Consider the following 16876-nt stretch of genomic DNA (forward strand, 5'->3'; position numbering starts at 1 on the left):
TGTTGAAATAAAACATACAGCCTGCTCATATAGTTAACAGAATACCTTCTTTACATCATTTCAGTGCTACTTCTAGCTTGCTCCTTTTTGACAGTTTTATTATAATGCAGAATGGTAAGATACAAAACCATGTCAAAGCTGCAACCGCCAAGCTTTTTTAAAATTCATTCAGGGGATGCAGGATTTGCTCGTTGTACCAGCATTCATTGGCCATTCAATGAGAAGGTGGTGAACTCTTTTTTTTTTGAATGACTGCTGCCTGTCCATCCGGTGTAGATACACCCACAGTGCTGTTGGGGAAGTAATTCCAGGATTTTGACCCAGTAGCACTGGTGGGAATGGCAATATGTTTCCGAGGGATAACACTAGGACCAATGAGTTTATTCCCCAGTAATTATGTTTAACCACTTCTTAATGCAGTAGAAAATCTACCGACTGTTCTAAATTGAGTTATTGATATCATACCATAACATATTGGTTCTCTTTTCTCCCTTTCTGCCAGTTCAACAGCTCATTATGAAATTTCTGGACAGAATTATTTCAAAAACTACTCAATTGCTCAAAAAAATTCAGACCTAATAGTAATCTTGGACCAGACTTTCAAAAAAACTGGGATTATATTCCAAGAAAACTACCTGCCTATATTCGAACAAAACAGCGCAATTTCAACTGGATGATGGTACTGATCAGCCAGTATTGGACAGACCTTCAGTGTAATACCTGACATTCAGTTCAGCAATGAAACTGAATATCAGTGCTGTGTATAATAAATCACCAATTCGATGCTGACAGTTGACCATGTTAAAATCTTCAATGTTTTAAGTCGAATAGAGGGGTTTACCCATACTCCCTATAACACAGAATCCCCTTTCCTCCCTCCACCCTCCCATTGGGTACCTGTCATCAGAAAACAGACAAAATTATATCAACAAATGTATATCAAAATTTAAAAATTGTGACAAACTACCTAATGACAGAATTGCTCATACCAAGCATTTAAAAAATCTTTTTTTAATGTCAGCTACTTTTGTTCACTTGTGGTCGCAAGTAAACCTAAGGTAAGCAAATTTTACAACAAGCTGAAAGTTTCTTTCAACTTTCTTTTAAGTGCACGAATAGTGGAGTCTCAGGTCTGTAGTTTTAACAACAGCCATTGTGCTGATAAGACTAATGCTGTTTCAGGTCTTATTTCTAGAATCCTTCTCGCAGGATGGTGATATTGCAGTTTATGTGTTGATGATAAGTGAGGGGGATCTGGCCTAGGGTTACTACTATTCGGTCATGTCAATAATATTCTGGGGCTGTGGGGATGGGGAAGGGAAGAGTAGAGATGAGACACAAAGTTGACCGTTTTCCTCCTCATTTGCGAGGATGAGCTCGTTTAATCTTAAACGGGCCTGTTAATAATTCGACAGGAATCGCAAATAAGCCGCAATCAAAATAGCAAGACAACAGAAATAAAAGGCGAAAGTCAACAGGCCTGCAGCGTTTAACCCGCCCATAAGTTGTATTAAAGTAAAGGCTCACAGTTTGGGCACTGTTCAGTGAGAATTGCTCTTTTCTTTCTCTCTCTCTCTCTCTTCCCCCCCCCTCGACGTTATCATTTTATTCGAAACAGTCAGCGGGTCTATTTGCTCGGCTCGCTCTTACTCCCGGCCCCCGCTGCCCTCCGGCCTGCCTTGCCTCGCCTCGCTTCGCCTCCCTCTGACGTAAGCCGGAGAAGCCGGCGCGCACTCAGCCCGCAGCCGCCGCCCGCCCGAAGCCTAATTGGCGGGGCCGGGGCCGGATCCGGAGCCAGAGCCAGCGAAAGAGTACAGCAGGGTGGCGGCGACTGCAACCGCACAAAGCGAGCGGGGTAGGCTTTCCCCAGACAGCGGGGAGGGGTAGTAGTAGTTGTAGTAGGAGGAGGAGGCTAGGCCTCCCGCCCCAAATATCCACCAACCCAGAGAGAGAAAGAGAGAGAAGAGGGGGAAAAAAAGGAGGGGGCGGAATCCCGGGGGCGCGTCGCCTGAACGCCGAGGCTGTTAGGCCGGAGGTGAAGGCCGCACCTAGGCCGCGGCCTTGCTTTTCCACCGTCGCCTTACCACACACTACCCCTGCCTCCTTCCAACTCAAACCCCGCACTGGAGGTGGGTGGGTGGGGGGAAACGGGAAAACCCACCACCATTCGACATAAAATCTCGACGGGCCGAAGAAAGCGATCAGAAAGGGGTGGTGGGGTGGGGAAGAGAGGAAAAAAGAAATAGAGAGGGCGGCAAACGCCAAGACTGTGAAAGCGGGAGGGACAGAGAGACTGCGGTGAGTTTGATTATTGTGTGCGCGACCTCTGTTTTTATAGCGAACGGGGGCGGGCGAACTGTCCCGAGCTCGGTGGGAGGCTCCGGCTCTGGCCTGGGAATCTTCCCCGGGACAGCGAGCATGGGCGTCGGGGACAAGGAGCATAACATGGCGGAGGTACATCATGTCGGCGGATGTCAGGGCAGTGAGGTGGAGGTGTTGGGGATGGCGGGGGGTGTTGGGGAGAGAAAGGGGAGCGGCCATCATTCACCTCCCTTGCCTGTCTCTAAAGTTCTCTAGCTGAGGAAACGTCCTCTTTCCGCCGCCCCCGCCCCCAAAAAGAACCGGGTCAGTGGTATAAGCTAATAAAGTGTGAAGCTGGATGAACACAGCAGGCCAAGCAGCACAAAAGCTGACGTTTCGGGCCTAGACCCTTCATAGCTCTCTGCGTGAATGTGCACGCTTTTATTTCAGATGGTTTCCAGCTTTTTGCAACGAAACCCAACTGCTCTCACTCCTCAGGTGACGCTCTGTTCGTTTGTCCCTTAAAATTTGAGACTGCTAGCAGTTTTCAGTGGAGCGGTTGTTAATTGTTGAGCCTGTTGTAACCCGACCTGAAACGTCGACTTTCCTACTCCTCTGAAGCTGCGGTGTTGCTCCAGCTCCACACTGTATGTTGACTGAGCCTATTGTAATGTCTGCGTGTCCTGCTTTAGCTGGATTCACTTTATGAAATGTGCTTTTTTAAAAAATGATGGTTTAAACGCATGGTGTAGAACGAAATGTGATCAGTTAGGACAGAGTATTTCGCAAAGTATGAAATTACCAAATTCGTTAATCGTACAGTGTGTTTTATCTTAATTTTGTCCCGTCCCCCTTTTTTTCGTAATCTCCACCCACCTTCTATGTCAGGATGACAAAAACTGACGTTTTGCGCGCTTCTAGCGTGATCTCGTGTGGCTCCCTGTGTATTTTTTTTCTCTCTCTTAAAGCCTCGGTGCCTGTGGAAAAATATGAGGGAGTAACAAGTGGTTATCCCTTCATACGCTTTAAAATGAAAACTTAAATGGGGCCGTATTCTGAATACTTAATCTTGCTGGAGCATTTAAGAATTACATTTTGTCGATTTAGCTGTATCCTGTCAAGAGATTGATGAACGTATTCTGGACGTTTTCCATGAAATGCCAATGTTTGTGTTGAGTTGATGTGACTTTGTGTTGTATTTGTTAAATGCGGTGCTTTTGAGGTTCCCGTTTAGTTTGGAATTGCTGGAATACAACAGATCTTAGTGGTGCGCACATGAAATAAAATGTGTACCAAGTTGGCGTGTAGAAGCACTAACATGAATTCCTCCAGTGATTAGGTTCAATGGACGTTACTCGTTGGAGCTTATCCACTATTTTCTTTAAAATACCCCAAGATAGAATAAAATTTAAAATATGCAAGTCAGCCAGATATCACTTTTTTAAAAAAAACTGCTTGACAGAATAGTCCCCATGCTTTGACTCGGAAACTTAGAACTAGTCCAGGAAACTACTAAATGACATCTATACTGTTCCCAGGAATTCAAGAACTGGATGCTATCATTGTTGCATTTTAAGGGGATTTGCACAGCAAGTTTACATGTGGTCAAACCACAGACCTATGCAGTATACCATCTCATGAATTGTTGATCATTTCAAGGATTAAAATTACTTTCTTTACAGGAATGCCCTCAGGCTTTGCACATGTTCCATTTATGATAGATTTTCAGTTTATGCATGTAATAGAAAATGAAGATTCATTTTCTGGATGAACACTATTTATTTTAAATTGCACAGTTACAAGAATGTTGATGCATTGAGTTGGATAGAAGTAACATCGTAGACATAGAAAGGATCTGCCCTTGATATAGGTATTTCAGAAAGTTGAATAGGAGGATTACCGTACAGAGGGCTCTTGGCATACAAATCCACAGCTCCCTGAAAGTGGTATCACAAGTGGATAAGATGGTCAAAAAGGCATTTGGCATGCTTGCCTTTATTGGTTGGGGCACTGTGTTCAAAAAAAATTGGCAAGTCATGTTACAGCTGTATAGAATTTTAGTTGGGACACGTTTAGAATATTGTATACAGTTCTGGTAGCCACACTACCAAAAGGATGTAAAGATGTAGGACAAGGTACAGAAACAATTTATCAGGATGTTGTCTAATTTGGAGGTTATTAGCTATGAGGAGACAGTGGACTACTTGGTTTGTTTTCACTTGAACATCGAAAGCTGAGGGGTGACCTGATAAAATTATGACAGGCATGAGTAGAATGGATAGCTGGAGTCTTTCTCCAGGGAAGAGATGTTAGTTACTAGGGAACATAGATTGAAGGTAAAAGGGGGTAAGTTTAAAAGAGAAAATTTAAAATAGGGCGGCATGGTGACTCAGTGGTCAGCACTGCTGCCTCTCGGCACCAGGGACCTGGGTTTGATTCCTGCCACGGGCAACTGTCTGTGTGGAGTTTGCACATTATCCCTGTGTCTGTGTGGGTTTCCTCCGGGTGCTCCAGTTACCTCACGCGGTTCAAAGATGTGCAGGCTAGGTGGATTGGCCATGCTAAATTGCTCTTAACGTTCTGGGATGTGTAGATTAGGTGGGTTATAGGGGGATGGGTCTGGGTGGGATGCTCTCAGGGTCGGTGTCGACTTGTTGGGCTGAAGGGCCTGTTTCCACACTGTGTAGGGATTCAGATGTGATTAAATTAGATTAGATTCCCTACGGTGTGGAAACAGGCCCCTCGGCCCGACAAGTCCACACCGCCTCTTGAAGCATCCCACCCAGACCCATCCCCCTATAACCCACACACCCCTGAACGCTATGGGCAGTTTAGTATGACCGATCCACCTAACCTGCACGTCTTTGGACTGTGGGAGGTAACCGGAGCACCCGGAAGAAACCCACGCAGACACGGGAGGGGGGGGTGGTGGGGGGGTAGTGTGCAAACTCCGCACAGACAATGCCCGAGGCTGGAATCGAACTCGGGTCCCTCGTGCTGTGAGGCTGCAGTGCTAACCACTGAGCCACCGTGCCGCCCTATAGATATAGTTATAAATATTCTCTACTACTGTCTACCACAAGCCTACCTTCTCTGGTCGGATGATGAAAGTCTGCTCAGTTTTGCCACCATCTGTATATTTTCTTTTCACTGTAACAGTAGTTAGGTTGCTTCAGCTTGCTTGTATAGAAAACTGTTAGGTAAAAATGCTAATTAAAAACAAATTAATTCTCAATTACAGTATTCAATCACTTGCACAATGTAAAAATGGGATCTGTTTAAAAGACAGCAAAATTTTGAATTTCCTGTGAATTATGGTGCCAATTGTTATTTTTAAGAAAAATGCCCATGTTTGGCTCTGATAGGCTAGCTGGAAATAACAGCACTTTATTGTCATTGCTTTCCCATATCCACTTCCTGGAGCAGATTTATCTTTCATTTCTCTTGACTTTCAAGCGTTGACTTTCACTTTGAAAGTCATGAGGAGTGCATCTTGGATGGGAGTGCACAAGTTTTAAGTTTTTCAAATTACACAAAATAGCAGTGTACAATGAAAGATTTTAGATAATATAAAGCTGTAGATTTCTGTACACTATGAAAACTTTTGGTGTAGAGAAGCAATTCTTTTAAACCACTTCTGTTCTTCAGATTGAGCTGAAACAGGTTTAGACATTATTGTGTTTTTGTGACTTTTAAAACAAACCATAAATATTTTTAATCTATGCACCATAATCAACCCCCTTAAAATGTTACTGTCAAATTTTAAAGCTGTGGGTGTAAATTAGTGGTAAATATAGTTATTAAACTACTTTTTAAATGTGTTGGATATTTGTCCACAGCAAGTTTGTATGACCAGCAGTAGGATAATGCCCAAGAGATCTGTTTCGGTTCTGCTGCTTGTGGTATAGATGTGTTGTTTCTTCAGAACTTTGTCATAGGATCTCTTGCATCAGTCCGAGTGAGATGTCAGGACCTTGTTCAATGTATCATTCAACATTTTGCACAGCATCTTTGAAACAAGTAACATCTACCAGTAGAAGGATAAGGGCAGCAGATGCATGAAACACTATCGGCTGCAATTTCTCCTTTAAGCCAAACAACATCCTAACTTGGAACATGACTTGTTCCTTCATTGTCATTGGGTCAAAATCCTGGAACTTTCTTCTAAGATCACTGTGGATGTACCTGCACCTCCAGGACTGCTGTATTTCAAGAAACCAGCTCCCCACCTTCTCCAGAGCAATAAGGGATGCTATGTCCACGTCCCATGAGCGGGGAGAAAAAATTTAGACCCATACCATCAGCAGGAGAGCATTTCACTGAAAGCAGGTGAAGTTACATAAGTTAAAGTTAGTATGTATTTTGAGCCTATAATTAAGGAAAAGTTTTGAGACAAAATACTCCCTCTTTGTTAATAAATGCTATTGAAAAAAGTTTTCTTGTGTGTCCCTTCTGATACATCGGAAGTTCCATTCTATTAAACTTATGCTGCAATTTTGTTAGGCAACTATAAAGTTATCAATCTTAGAAAACCTGTAGCTGATCACCATGTATTTCAGTCTTGGATCGTTATTGGGAGGTATTCAAAACTTGAAACTTTGTACAAGCAAAATGCCATTTCTGCTGAATTTTCTGTCTATTGCCACCCACTCGTTTGATAACTAGGATTGAGAGGAAGATTGATTTTCCCTTCTCTGTTTGCGTAGGTTCCCTGGCATGATTCAAAAAAGGAAACACATTCTTCTAGTCTTTTTGTGCATTATTACTCACTCAGCTGGTATTAATAAAACAGACTAATTATTGTTATGATCTTGTGAGGGAATATTTGACACTTAATTTGAACTTACAATGAATAACTGAAAGGACCAGATAACAAGATCGTACACTTCAGTTTTAAGGACTGTCTTTTTACTTTTGTGTATTTTTAAAAAAAAGACCAAACTGCTTTTTCAAAGAAGTAGATTTACCAGGATGGCTGCACAATTTCACAGCAAGAAATTTGATAGCTGTTCTGAGCTCCAATTTTGTAGCTATGTGATCCTGCAATGTGCAGATAGCTGGGAGCCCAGGAGTTGCTTTGAAGTGGAGTTGATTTGGTTCTCAGCTAACTGACCAGGTTGGAACGAGAAACAAGTTTACAGAGAGAGAGTGACGCACAAAAATGTGTGCAGTTGACCTTGCCAGCAGAAACTGCTTGTTTTCTGCAGTTTCAAAAAATGACTTATGTGCAGTAGTTGCTGCCAGCGGTGACTTGTTGAATTGACGAATCAGAAATATTTTCCATGTCAGTCAGTCTGCATTTCTAAGAAAGCAGAAGCTTCCTGAGAAAGAGAACTGAACACCAAGGCCTTGGCTAGTCAAAGAAAGATCATCTCAAGATTGGAATTGGTAAGCAAAGACCAACAAATTGACTTTTCTGCCTCTACCATTCATCTATCTTTCCATATTTGTCTGTGTATATGTGTAAATAGGGGTATGAGGGGATTAGTCGTGGTTATTTGCTAATAGTTTATACCTGTTTACATGTAGCTATTGTCTAATTGCTTATAATAATTTTAGTTCAGTACAGGAATCTGGTTCAAGCTTTCTATCAGCCTTGGACTAAAACTCAGGGTACGGTGTGTACTTGTAAAACAAAAGCTTTGACATTTGGTACAACTTTAAGAATAATGGTATGCTACCTCAGTAGGTTGGAACACAAGTGAGTTCTGAAGAAGTCTTACTGAATGAGAATTTTGCGCCAGTGTTTACTGTGGAGGAGGATGTGGAGGATAGGGCACACGTGAAAATAAATAGTGACATCTTGAAAAATGCATTACAGAGGATGTGGTGCTGGACATTTTAAAATGCGTAAAGGTGGATAAATCCCTGGGACCTGATCATGTCTACCTTAAACTCTGTGGGAAGCTAGGGAATTGATCGCAGGGCCCCTTGCTGAGATACTCATCGATAGCCGCAAATGAAATGCTGGAAGCCTGGAGGTCAAATAACATGGTGCCTCTATTTAAGAAAGGTGGCAAGGAAAAGCCAGGGAGCTGTAGACCAGTGAGCCTGTCATAGGTGGTGAGCAAAAAGTTGGGGGAAATCCTGAGGGACAGGATTTACATGCATTTGAAAAGGTAAGTTGTGATGAAGGAAAGTCAACATGGCTCTGTGCATGGGAAAATCGTGTCTCGCTAACGATTGACTTTTTTGAAGATGTAAGAAAGGATTGATGAGGGCAGGGTGATGGACATGATCTACACGGACTTCCGTAAGGCACTTGACAAGGTTCCTTGTGGTAGACTGGTTAGATCACGTGGAATGCAGAGAGAACTAGCCACTGAATACAGAACTGGCACAAAGGTAGAAGGCAGAGGGTTGTTGTGAAGGGTTGCTTTTCAGGCTGGAGACCTGTGATCAGCGATGTCCCACAAGGATAGGTGCTGGGTTCACTGCTTTTTGGCATTTTATGTAAATGATTTGGATGTGAACATAGGAAGTATGCTTAGTAAATTTGCAGGTGACACTAAAGTTGGAGGTTGTAGTGGGCAGTAAAGAAGGAATCTTATCAGATGGGCTAGTGGGCTGAGGAGTGGCAGATGGAGTTTAATTTAGATAAATGTGACGTGTTGCATTTAAATTAGGTTAGGACTTGTACACTTAATGGTAAGATCCTGGGGAGTGTTGCTGGAAAAAAAAGAGACCTTGGAGTGCAAGTTCATAGTTCCTTGAAAATGGAGTTGCGTGTAGATAGGATAGTGAAGAAGGCATTTAATATGCTTGCCTTAATTGGTCATTTCATTGAGTATAGGAGTTGGGAGGTTATACTGTTTCTATACAGGACATTGGTCAGGCCACTTTTGGAATACTGTGTGCAATTCTGGTTTCCATGCAACAGGAAGGATGTGAAATTTGAAAGGTTTCAGAAAAGATTTGAGGACATTGCCAGTGTTGGAGGGTTTGAATAGGCTGGGGCTATTTTCCCTGGGTCATTGAGGCTGAAGAATGACCCTTGGAGGTTTATAAAATCATGAGGGGCACGTATAGGGTGAATAGCCATGGTCTTTTTCCTGGGGTGGAGGAGTCCAAAACTAGAGGGCATAGGTTTAAGGTGAGAGGAGAAAGATTTACAAGGTTCCTAAAGGGCAATTATTTCCTACAGGGGGTGGTGTGTGTATGGAACGAGCCGCCAGAAGACGTGGTGGAGGCTGGTACAATGAAAACATTTAAAAGGCTTCTGGATATGTATATGAATGCAAAGGGTTTAGAAGGATTCGGGCAAAATGCTGTCAAATGGGGCTAGAGTGATTGATTTAGGATAACTGGTCAGCATGAATGAGTTGGACCAAAGGGTCTGTTTCCATGATATACAATTCTATGACTGTGACTCAAAATGATAATACTATTTGTTGCATTTGCTGGGTTAGTCTGGTGGTTTATATTTTTAAGATTTCATGTTTTAAGACCTTTTTTTACTGTAACACACAAACTGACGAAGGAGTTGCACTCCAAAAATTTGTGACTTCAAATAAACCTGGTGGGCTACAACCTGGTGTCATGTGACTTCTGACTTTGTCCACCCCAGTCCAACACCGGCAGCTCCATCATGGCTTTCCAATCTGAGACTATATCGTCTGGTTGTCGACTCTCCCATGAGGATAAACAGTCTCTCAGCATTTACCCTGTCAAGCCTTTTTTTTAAATAACCCTTTGTGCTTCAATGAGCTTTCTCTTCTATACTGTACTGAGTAGAGGACCAATCTGTTCAACTTTTGCTCTTAAGATAATCCCTCTGTGCTGGGGATCACCCTAGCAAACCTTCTCTGAAGTGCTTTCAAATCAATGATATCTCCTCTTAAGTGAGGGGATCAAAACTGCACTCATTACTACAGATGTGGTCTCGCCAGCACCTTGTAAAGTTGCAGTCAGACTTCCCTATGTTTGTACTCCACCACCCTGAGATAAAGGTCAACATTCCGTTAACCTTCAGTTACCTAGTGCAGCTGTGTTTTGTCTTCAAGTACCCTCAATTCCTGTTGTGTTGCAGCTCTCTGCAGGGTTTTTTTTAAGTTTAACTGATACTGTTTCCTTTTCTAGCTGGGTAAAAAGCAAGGAGCTAATGTTTAATCCCCAAACCAACTTTCATGGTTTGGCTTACCCTGGAGATCCGTCCCTTCAGCTGAAACTAGTTTTGTTTCGACCTGCATGCTGTCCTTAACCTTTAACTGCTGAGCAAGTGTAATCTAGTCTTGTCAGGTAAAATTTGAAACGGATTCTGTAATTCCCTGTTTCATTTTGTTTTACTCAAATCTAGTTCTAAAACACACCAATTTTATAATAACTCACATTTGCAAGACTGCCTTCTTTGTGCTGCTTGCAGAGTCATAATGTGGAATGAATGCTTCCACCTTGCTGATGTAATATTAACCATGCAACTTGGAAGTAATTTGATAAGATGCACTTTGAGACATTGCAAGAAATGTGATAAGGTGCTCCTAACAGACATAGGTGTACATCGTTCTGCTAGATTTGAGAATCTAAAATATTAGCTCTGATAACTTTGAACACTCCTGAGAGAATGGCACTTAAGTGATAGATATTGAACACTTAATACTTGTTTGATAGAGATGTGATAATCCATGATTGAAGGTACATTTCATTTTTTGCTATGTTGACATACTACTTGCCTGTAATTCACAAATACGTAGGTCTCCTGTGATGATACTACCTATGTATAACAGCCTGATACTTGGAATATGAATTTTGTTGTTTAAATGCAAAAAGTCTATGCTCGTTTTATTGTCTCTTTTAACATGGCAGATTTAACGAAGCAGTCCATCATGTCATTGTTATCAGGTGAAAAATGTTAGCTACTTCACTGATTTTGAAAGGTACTGGCTTCATAGAGTCACTTGTAACATTGTTTATCTACCACTTTACAAAATCTGCTTAATACATTTTCTTTCCCTTCAATTTACTTTTAATTATTAGTGTTTTAATGTTTAGGTTGTTGTACCATCTATCGGTGCATTGACTTCTTTATTTAAGGCACCTTCTGTACCTCTCCCCTTTGTCTTTACTAAGATCTTCCTTTTCAATGTAATGATTTTTGTTTTGTCTTTGCCTGCTTATCATATTTAGTTCTTAGAAGCTTTTGCTGTGCTACTGATGTAAGGAGTTTTCCTCCAGTAATCCAAGATTTGTGTATGGTATAGGTAACAGGAAAAACAAAGCTGGAAGCACTCAACTGGTTAGGCAACATCTGTGCAGTGGGTGTGGGTGTTGGGTGCGGGGAAGAGAGAGTGAGAGAAAGCTGTGTTTTCAAGTTGATAACCTTTCAACAAAACTCTGGTGTTTTTCCTAGCTTTTTTGCTCTCTGATTTTCAGTATTAAGTCCATAATACTTAATGTTTTTCATTCTGGTTCATGTCTGATTGAATCCACCTACAACATCTTCAGTCAATTCAGTGATTAATATTTCATTAATTTTCTTTTAACAGTTGTGGCTCAGTCTCTCCACAACAAAAGTGCCTGCTTGTTCATAATTCTTTGTGAGAATTACTTATGCATTTTCCACTTGGCTGTCAGGTGACGTAGGTCATCAAGTATATTCCACATAATCTTTTTCCATCAGGAACATGGTGAAAAGTGCAATTCCCTTCATACCTTGTATGCACACACTCTTGAGTGCCCCGGCAATTGAAGGATCCTAGTTGTCATGTGACTATTGTGAATTGATCATTACGATTTCACAAGAGAGGATGAAAATTAATTGTGTTGTGCGTTTTTTAAGTAGCGCATATTTTGGTTCAAACTATGTCAAGGCCCTAGTGAAATTTTCAGTTCCAGAATCAGCATAATCTACAAACCTCTTAATCATGTTCCCTTAGTCCTAAAGCATCCATATGTGCCATGGAAAGCAAGGGACCTTGTATTGAGTCCTGCAGTGCTCCCTGAAACAACCTTCTCGCCACTAAAACCAACATTTAGGTTTTTGTCACTGCACTAGTTTTCATTCCAACTTGCCATTTTCCCATCAATCATACAAAGTTTTAATTTGCTGTTCAGTCTATTATGAGGTTATGTCACAGCCTTACTAATTTCCCTGTTGAGAAGTAATGGCGTAGTGGTATTGTTGCTGGACTACTAATCCAGATACCCAGTTCTGGGGACCCATATTCAAAATGCACGCAATACGTACACACCGAAAGGAAGCCTGGAGTGTGGCAGGGGCTCAGAATTTATTCTTCAGTGTCAATCATTCAGCAGCATCATTACTAACTAAACTAGTCAAGACCTATGGGGCATATGTTATACTGGGTCAGTGGAAGGTGCAACAACCAGGAAAAATACCTCATCCCATCCTCACCAACTTGCCTGCTGCTGATATACCTGCCTTTTACTATCAGTAGTAGTGACCACTGCACAGTCTTTCATGGAAATGCTGACCCATGTTCACATTGAGTTTACCCATATTTCAATGAATAGGAAATGTTTGGAAGGATATGGGCCAAGCGCAGGTAGGTGGGAATAGTTTAGTTTGGTTAGTGTAGGCTGGTTGGAACAAAGGTAGTGTTTCCATGTTGGATGATTTGACTATATGATACAATCTACATCTCATGGTGACGAAACATATCCCCTACCAGGATGCAGCCCTGGTTCAATGAAGTGTGTGGAAGGGCATGCCAGTAGTACCAGAAATGAAGAAGAGCCTAGACCTGAAACATCAGCTTTCCTGCTGCTCTGATGCCACTTGGCCTGCTGTGTTTGTCCTGCTCTAAACCTTTATCATCTCAGATTCTCCAGCATCTGCAGTTCCTACTATCTCTGATACCTTTAAAATGAAGTGTCTACTTGGTGAAGCTACAACACTACTTTGTACACCAAGCAGCATGAGTAGAAAATGAACGATCAGCCTAAGTGATTCTGTAACCAACAGATCCGATGTAACTTCCTCAGTCCTGCCACATCTGTCATGAATGGTGATGGAGGCGGCACTATCAATATCATCAATTGGAAAGCCCAGCACATCAGTGTAAAAAATAAGGTTAAAGGATTTGCAACAGTCTTCAGCCTGAAGTGGTGAGTGGAAGACCAATGTCGGTATTGGTCTTAGTCTCCTTTTAACATAGTCAGCATCACTAAGATCACACTTGAACCAACTTAATTCACTCCTCATTACATCAAGAAATAGCAGAAAACTCTTGATACTGAAAGGCTGTGGGCCCTGACATTGTTCCCACGATATTACTGAAAGCCAATGCTCTAGAACTTGCTGTACCCTAGTGAAGCCAATCTAGTACAGTTATGACACTAGTATCTAACTGACTATGGAAAATTGCTGTGCTCTGATATGCCCTATAAATGAAAAGCAGAAGAAGTCTTAATTGACTAATTACCTCCCATCATCAGAGGAGTGCTGGCAAGAGTTATCTACAATGTGATAAAGCAGCAGTTGTTTAGCAATAAGCTGTAATGGCCAGTCAGTTTGGATCCTCCTAGGGCCAAGGAGTAGAGAGGAAGTGTGAATGACTGCTTTGGATGTCAAGGCTACATTTGAACAAATGCAGCATCAAGGAGTGCCATCAAAATTAGAGCCAATGGGAATTGGAGAAAAATCTCTTCATTGGTTGGAGTCATACTTAGCAAAATGGAAGCTGGTTGTGATTGTTAAAGCACTCCATGACGTCTCTACAGGAAATGCTGAAGTATTCTCCTAAGCACAATAATCTTCAGCTGCTTCGTCAATGTCCTGCCTTCCATTACAAAATAAGTGGAGATGTTCATTGCATGTTTACGACATCATTCACCATTTCTCTTTCTGAAGCAGTCCATGTCTGCGTGCAACAAGATCTGGGCAGTATCCAGATTAGGCCTTTCAAATGGCTAGTAGCATTTGTGCCACACAATTTCCACGCAATGATCATTTCCAACAAAAGAGAATCTAGCTATTATCCCTTGACATTTAATGACATTTCTTTTGCTGAATTCTCCATTATCAACATCCTGGAGGTTATCATTGCCTGTAAACTGAACTGGTCTAGACATATAAGTATTATGGATACAAGAGCTAGTCAGAGTTTAGGAATTGTGCAGTGTGCAGCTCTCCTGACTTTGGAATGTCTGTGCTACATCCCCAGGCACATGTTAGAAGTGTTTTGGAATACACCCCACTTACCTCATTCCTGCCTGTCCAACTGCCCTCCGGAAGCTTGACACCATTCAAGATAAACCAGCCAGCTTTATTAGCACCATATTCACAGTAGCAAGTGTGTACCACTTACAAAAATGCAGAAATTCATCGAGGTTTCTGAGACAACATCTTCCAAATCTACAATTAACACTGTTTAGAAACTCAAGGGCAGCAAATATGCGGGAATGCTACAGCTTTCTTCCAAATCTCCTGCCATGATGACTTGGAAATATATTGCTGTTTCTTTGCTGTTGGCTCCAAATCCTGGAACTCCGTCCCCAGTAGCATTGTGGACTGCATCAGTTAAAGAAGGTGGCTCATCACCATCTTCTGAAGAACAGCTAATGATGAGCAGTGAATGTTGCCAGCTGGTAAAGCCAGCATTCCCTGAATGAATTAAGAAATAATCAGGTGCTGTCATCAAAATGTTGTGTTACTGTTTCAAAAAGTCAGTTAGTTGAGTTTGATAGAGCTTTGCTGAACAAATCCAATCCAATTGCCCCAATTATAAATCATCATCTAGGAAAATACAAATTACTATCCCTCAAAAGTTTTCTCCACTTGTTTGCACTGCACCCAGGTTAGGTTGGTCCCTAAGGATCTATTCTGTTTCTTAAACAATGCATTTCCCCAAACAATGCCTTTATGAAGAAGGACATATTGTTTTCTGCTTCAGCAAGTAGGTTAGCAGTTTTATACACAGGTATTACACTTGCCATTTAACCTAGATTCTCTTCAAAAACCAAGTTGGAATTGCAACAGCATGCAGTTTGAACTTGAGAAAGCAAAGTGTAGAGCTGGATGAACACAGCAGGCCAAGCAGCATCAGAGGACCAGGAAGGCTGATGTTTCAGGCCTGGACCCTTTCCGAATTTTCTGAAAAAGGGTCTAGGCCCGAACTGTCAGCCTTCCTGCTCCTCTGATGCTGCTTGGCCTGCTGTGTTCATCCAGCTCTACACCTTGTTATCTCAGATTCTCCAGCATCTGCAGTTCCTGCTACCTCTGCAGTTTAAGCTTCCTTTTTTTTTGTCAGCAATTTATAATATTAGACTAACACATCTTTCCTCTTTCCAGGGCTGTAGGATACCAACAAATGTCAGCATTTGGCTTACTATGCCAGAGGGCAGTTGAGAGTGGATCACGTTGCTGTGGATCTGGAATCGTGATGGCATAAGGATGACAGATTTCCTTTGCTAAAGGACATTGATTTGGAAAAAAACCCATTTAATTCAATTATAATCTGATCACCATGACTGCAGTTAGCCTTGGTTTTAATTTTTAAATTTAAATTGCATCAGCTGCCATGCTTCGATTTGACCCCATGTCCTCCGTGTATTAGCCTGTACTTTGTAGCCCATTGCACACCATCCCTGCTAAGTCACGGAATAATTCCTTCTTTACTGACTAGTAGGTGTTCTGTGCACGGTATTAAAAGCACACAACCATAATTTTCTGAATGTATGTGGAATCCAGATAATCCTACTTGGTGCTAATATTCATTTTCGGCAAAGCTACATGTTAAAAATTTGGTTGACCCTCTGTTCAAAGGTAGTTGGGCTGGGCAAAAATGCTGGTCTTCCAACAATGCCCACATCCCACAAAACATAAGAGATGTTTTTATCAAAAACAGTTTATAATACACATGAACATAAGCACTCCTTTTTGAATCCTTTGGTATAGTTAGTGGTTGTGGAATGACATGACAAATAAAAATGCATTTATATCGCAAATGCAAATGAAGCAAGAGTGATGACAAAATCTTTTACACATAGCAAGTTGTTAGGAACGGTATTGGAGGCAGGTTGAATTGCAGCTTTCAATAGGATTTTAAACAGTAAAGGTGTGCAGGGATATGGAGAAAAGGCAGGAGTTTGGTATTTGGTAGCCATGATGGCCTAAATGGCCTCCTACACCATAATAATTCTGTGGTTCTGTTACATGACCAGACTATTGTTCTTGCACTGCTGCAGAAGTATTAGTTACTGCTTTTATTTTCATGAACCAAACAATGATTTTCTTTTTGGTCTGTAACTACGCAGCTTTACAAAGTCATACTCATTCAATATCTTGCTGCTGGACTATCCTGTGCTTTATATGACGGCATGAAGTTTGAAAATGCTTTTTAATAAGGTGAAAAAGAGGCGTCAAATATTCTTGTTCAGACTAATTTATGGATTGACAGTGACACTGGAAGTACTCCAAATCATGCAGCGTCAAGTGGAGAGAAATAGTGTTTCAGGTTAATGACCTTTTTGACCAGACTTTGACATTGGTCTGTCATGCACTTTCCAAAGTACTTGAATACATTGCCATCTCCATTGCTTTGCATTTCTCAAACTCTGTGTGAATTACTATGATAAGATTTACACCTCTGTCACAGCACACATACAGTTTTTTGAC

At 41.6% G+C, this 16876-nt stretch overlaps 1 protein-coding gene across 5 annotated transcripts in view; it reads left to right on the top strand.

Annotated features, from left to right (window-relative positions):
* Window positions 1-1392: 1392 nt before the first annotated feature.
* Window positions 1393-16876, top strand: part of znf711 (zinc finger protein 711) — a 44296-nt gene continuing 28812 nt past the window's right edge. Inside the window, exon 1 of one of the 5 annotated variants that reach the window (XM_048544230.2) lies at window positions 1393-1855. Coding sequence is in view for 2 of the 5 variants with exons in the window: in XM_059651482.1 (XP_059507465.1) it covers window positions 16682-16715 (34 nt within the window). In the remaining 3 variants the exon portion in view is untranslated. Of the gene's footprint in view, window positions 1856-2149; window positions 2299-2340; window positions 2455-16624; window positions 16716-16876 lie in introns of those variants that run through there. The other 4 variants (XM_048544229.1, XM_048544231.2, XM_059651482.1 and 1 more) reach the window with 4 other exon arrangements.

This window comes from Stegostoma tigrinum, chromosome 15 (assembly GCF_030684315.1).
Source record: "Stegostoma tigrinum isolate sSteTig4 chromosome 15, sSteTig4.hap1, whole genome shotgun sequence".
Classification (NCBI taxonomy): Eukaryota; Metazoa; Chordata; class Chondrichthyes; order Orectolobiformes; family Stegostomatidae; genus Stegostoma; species Stegostoma tigrinum.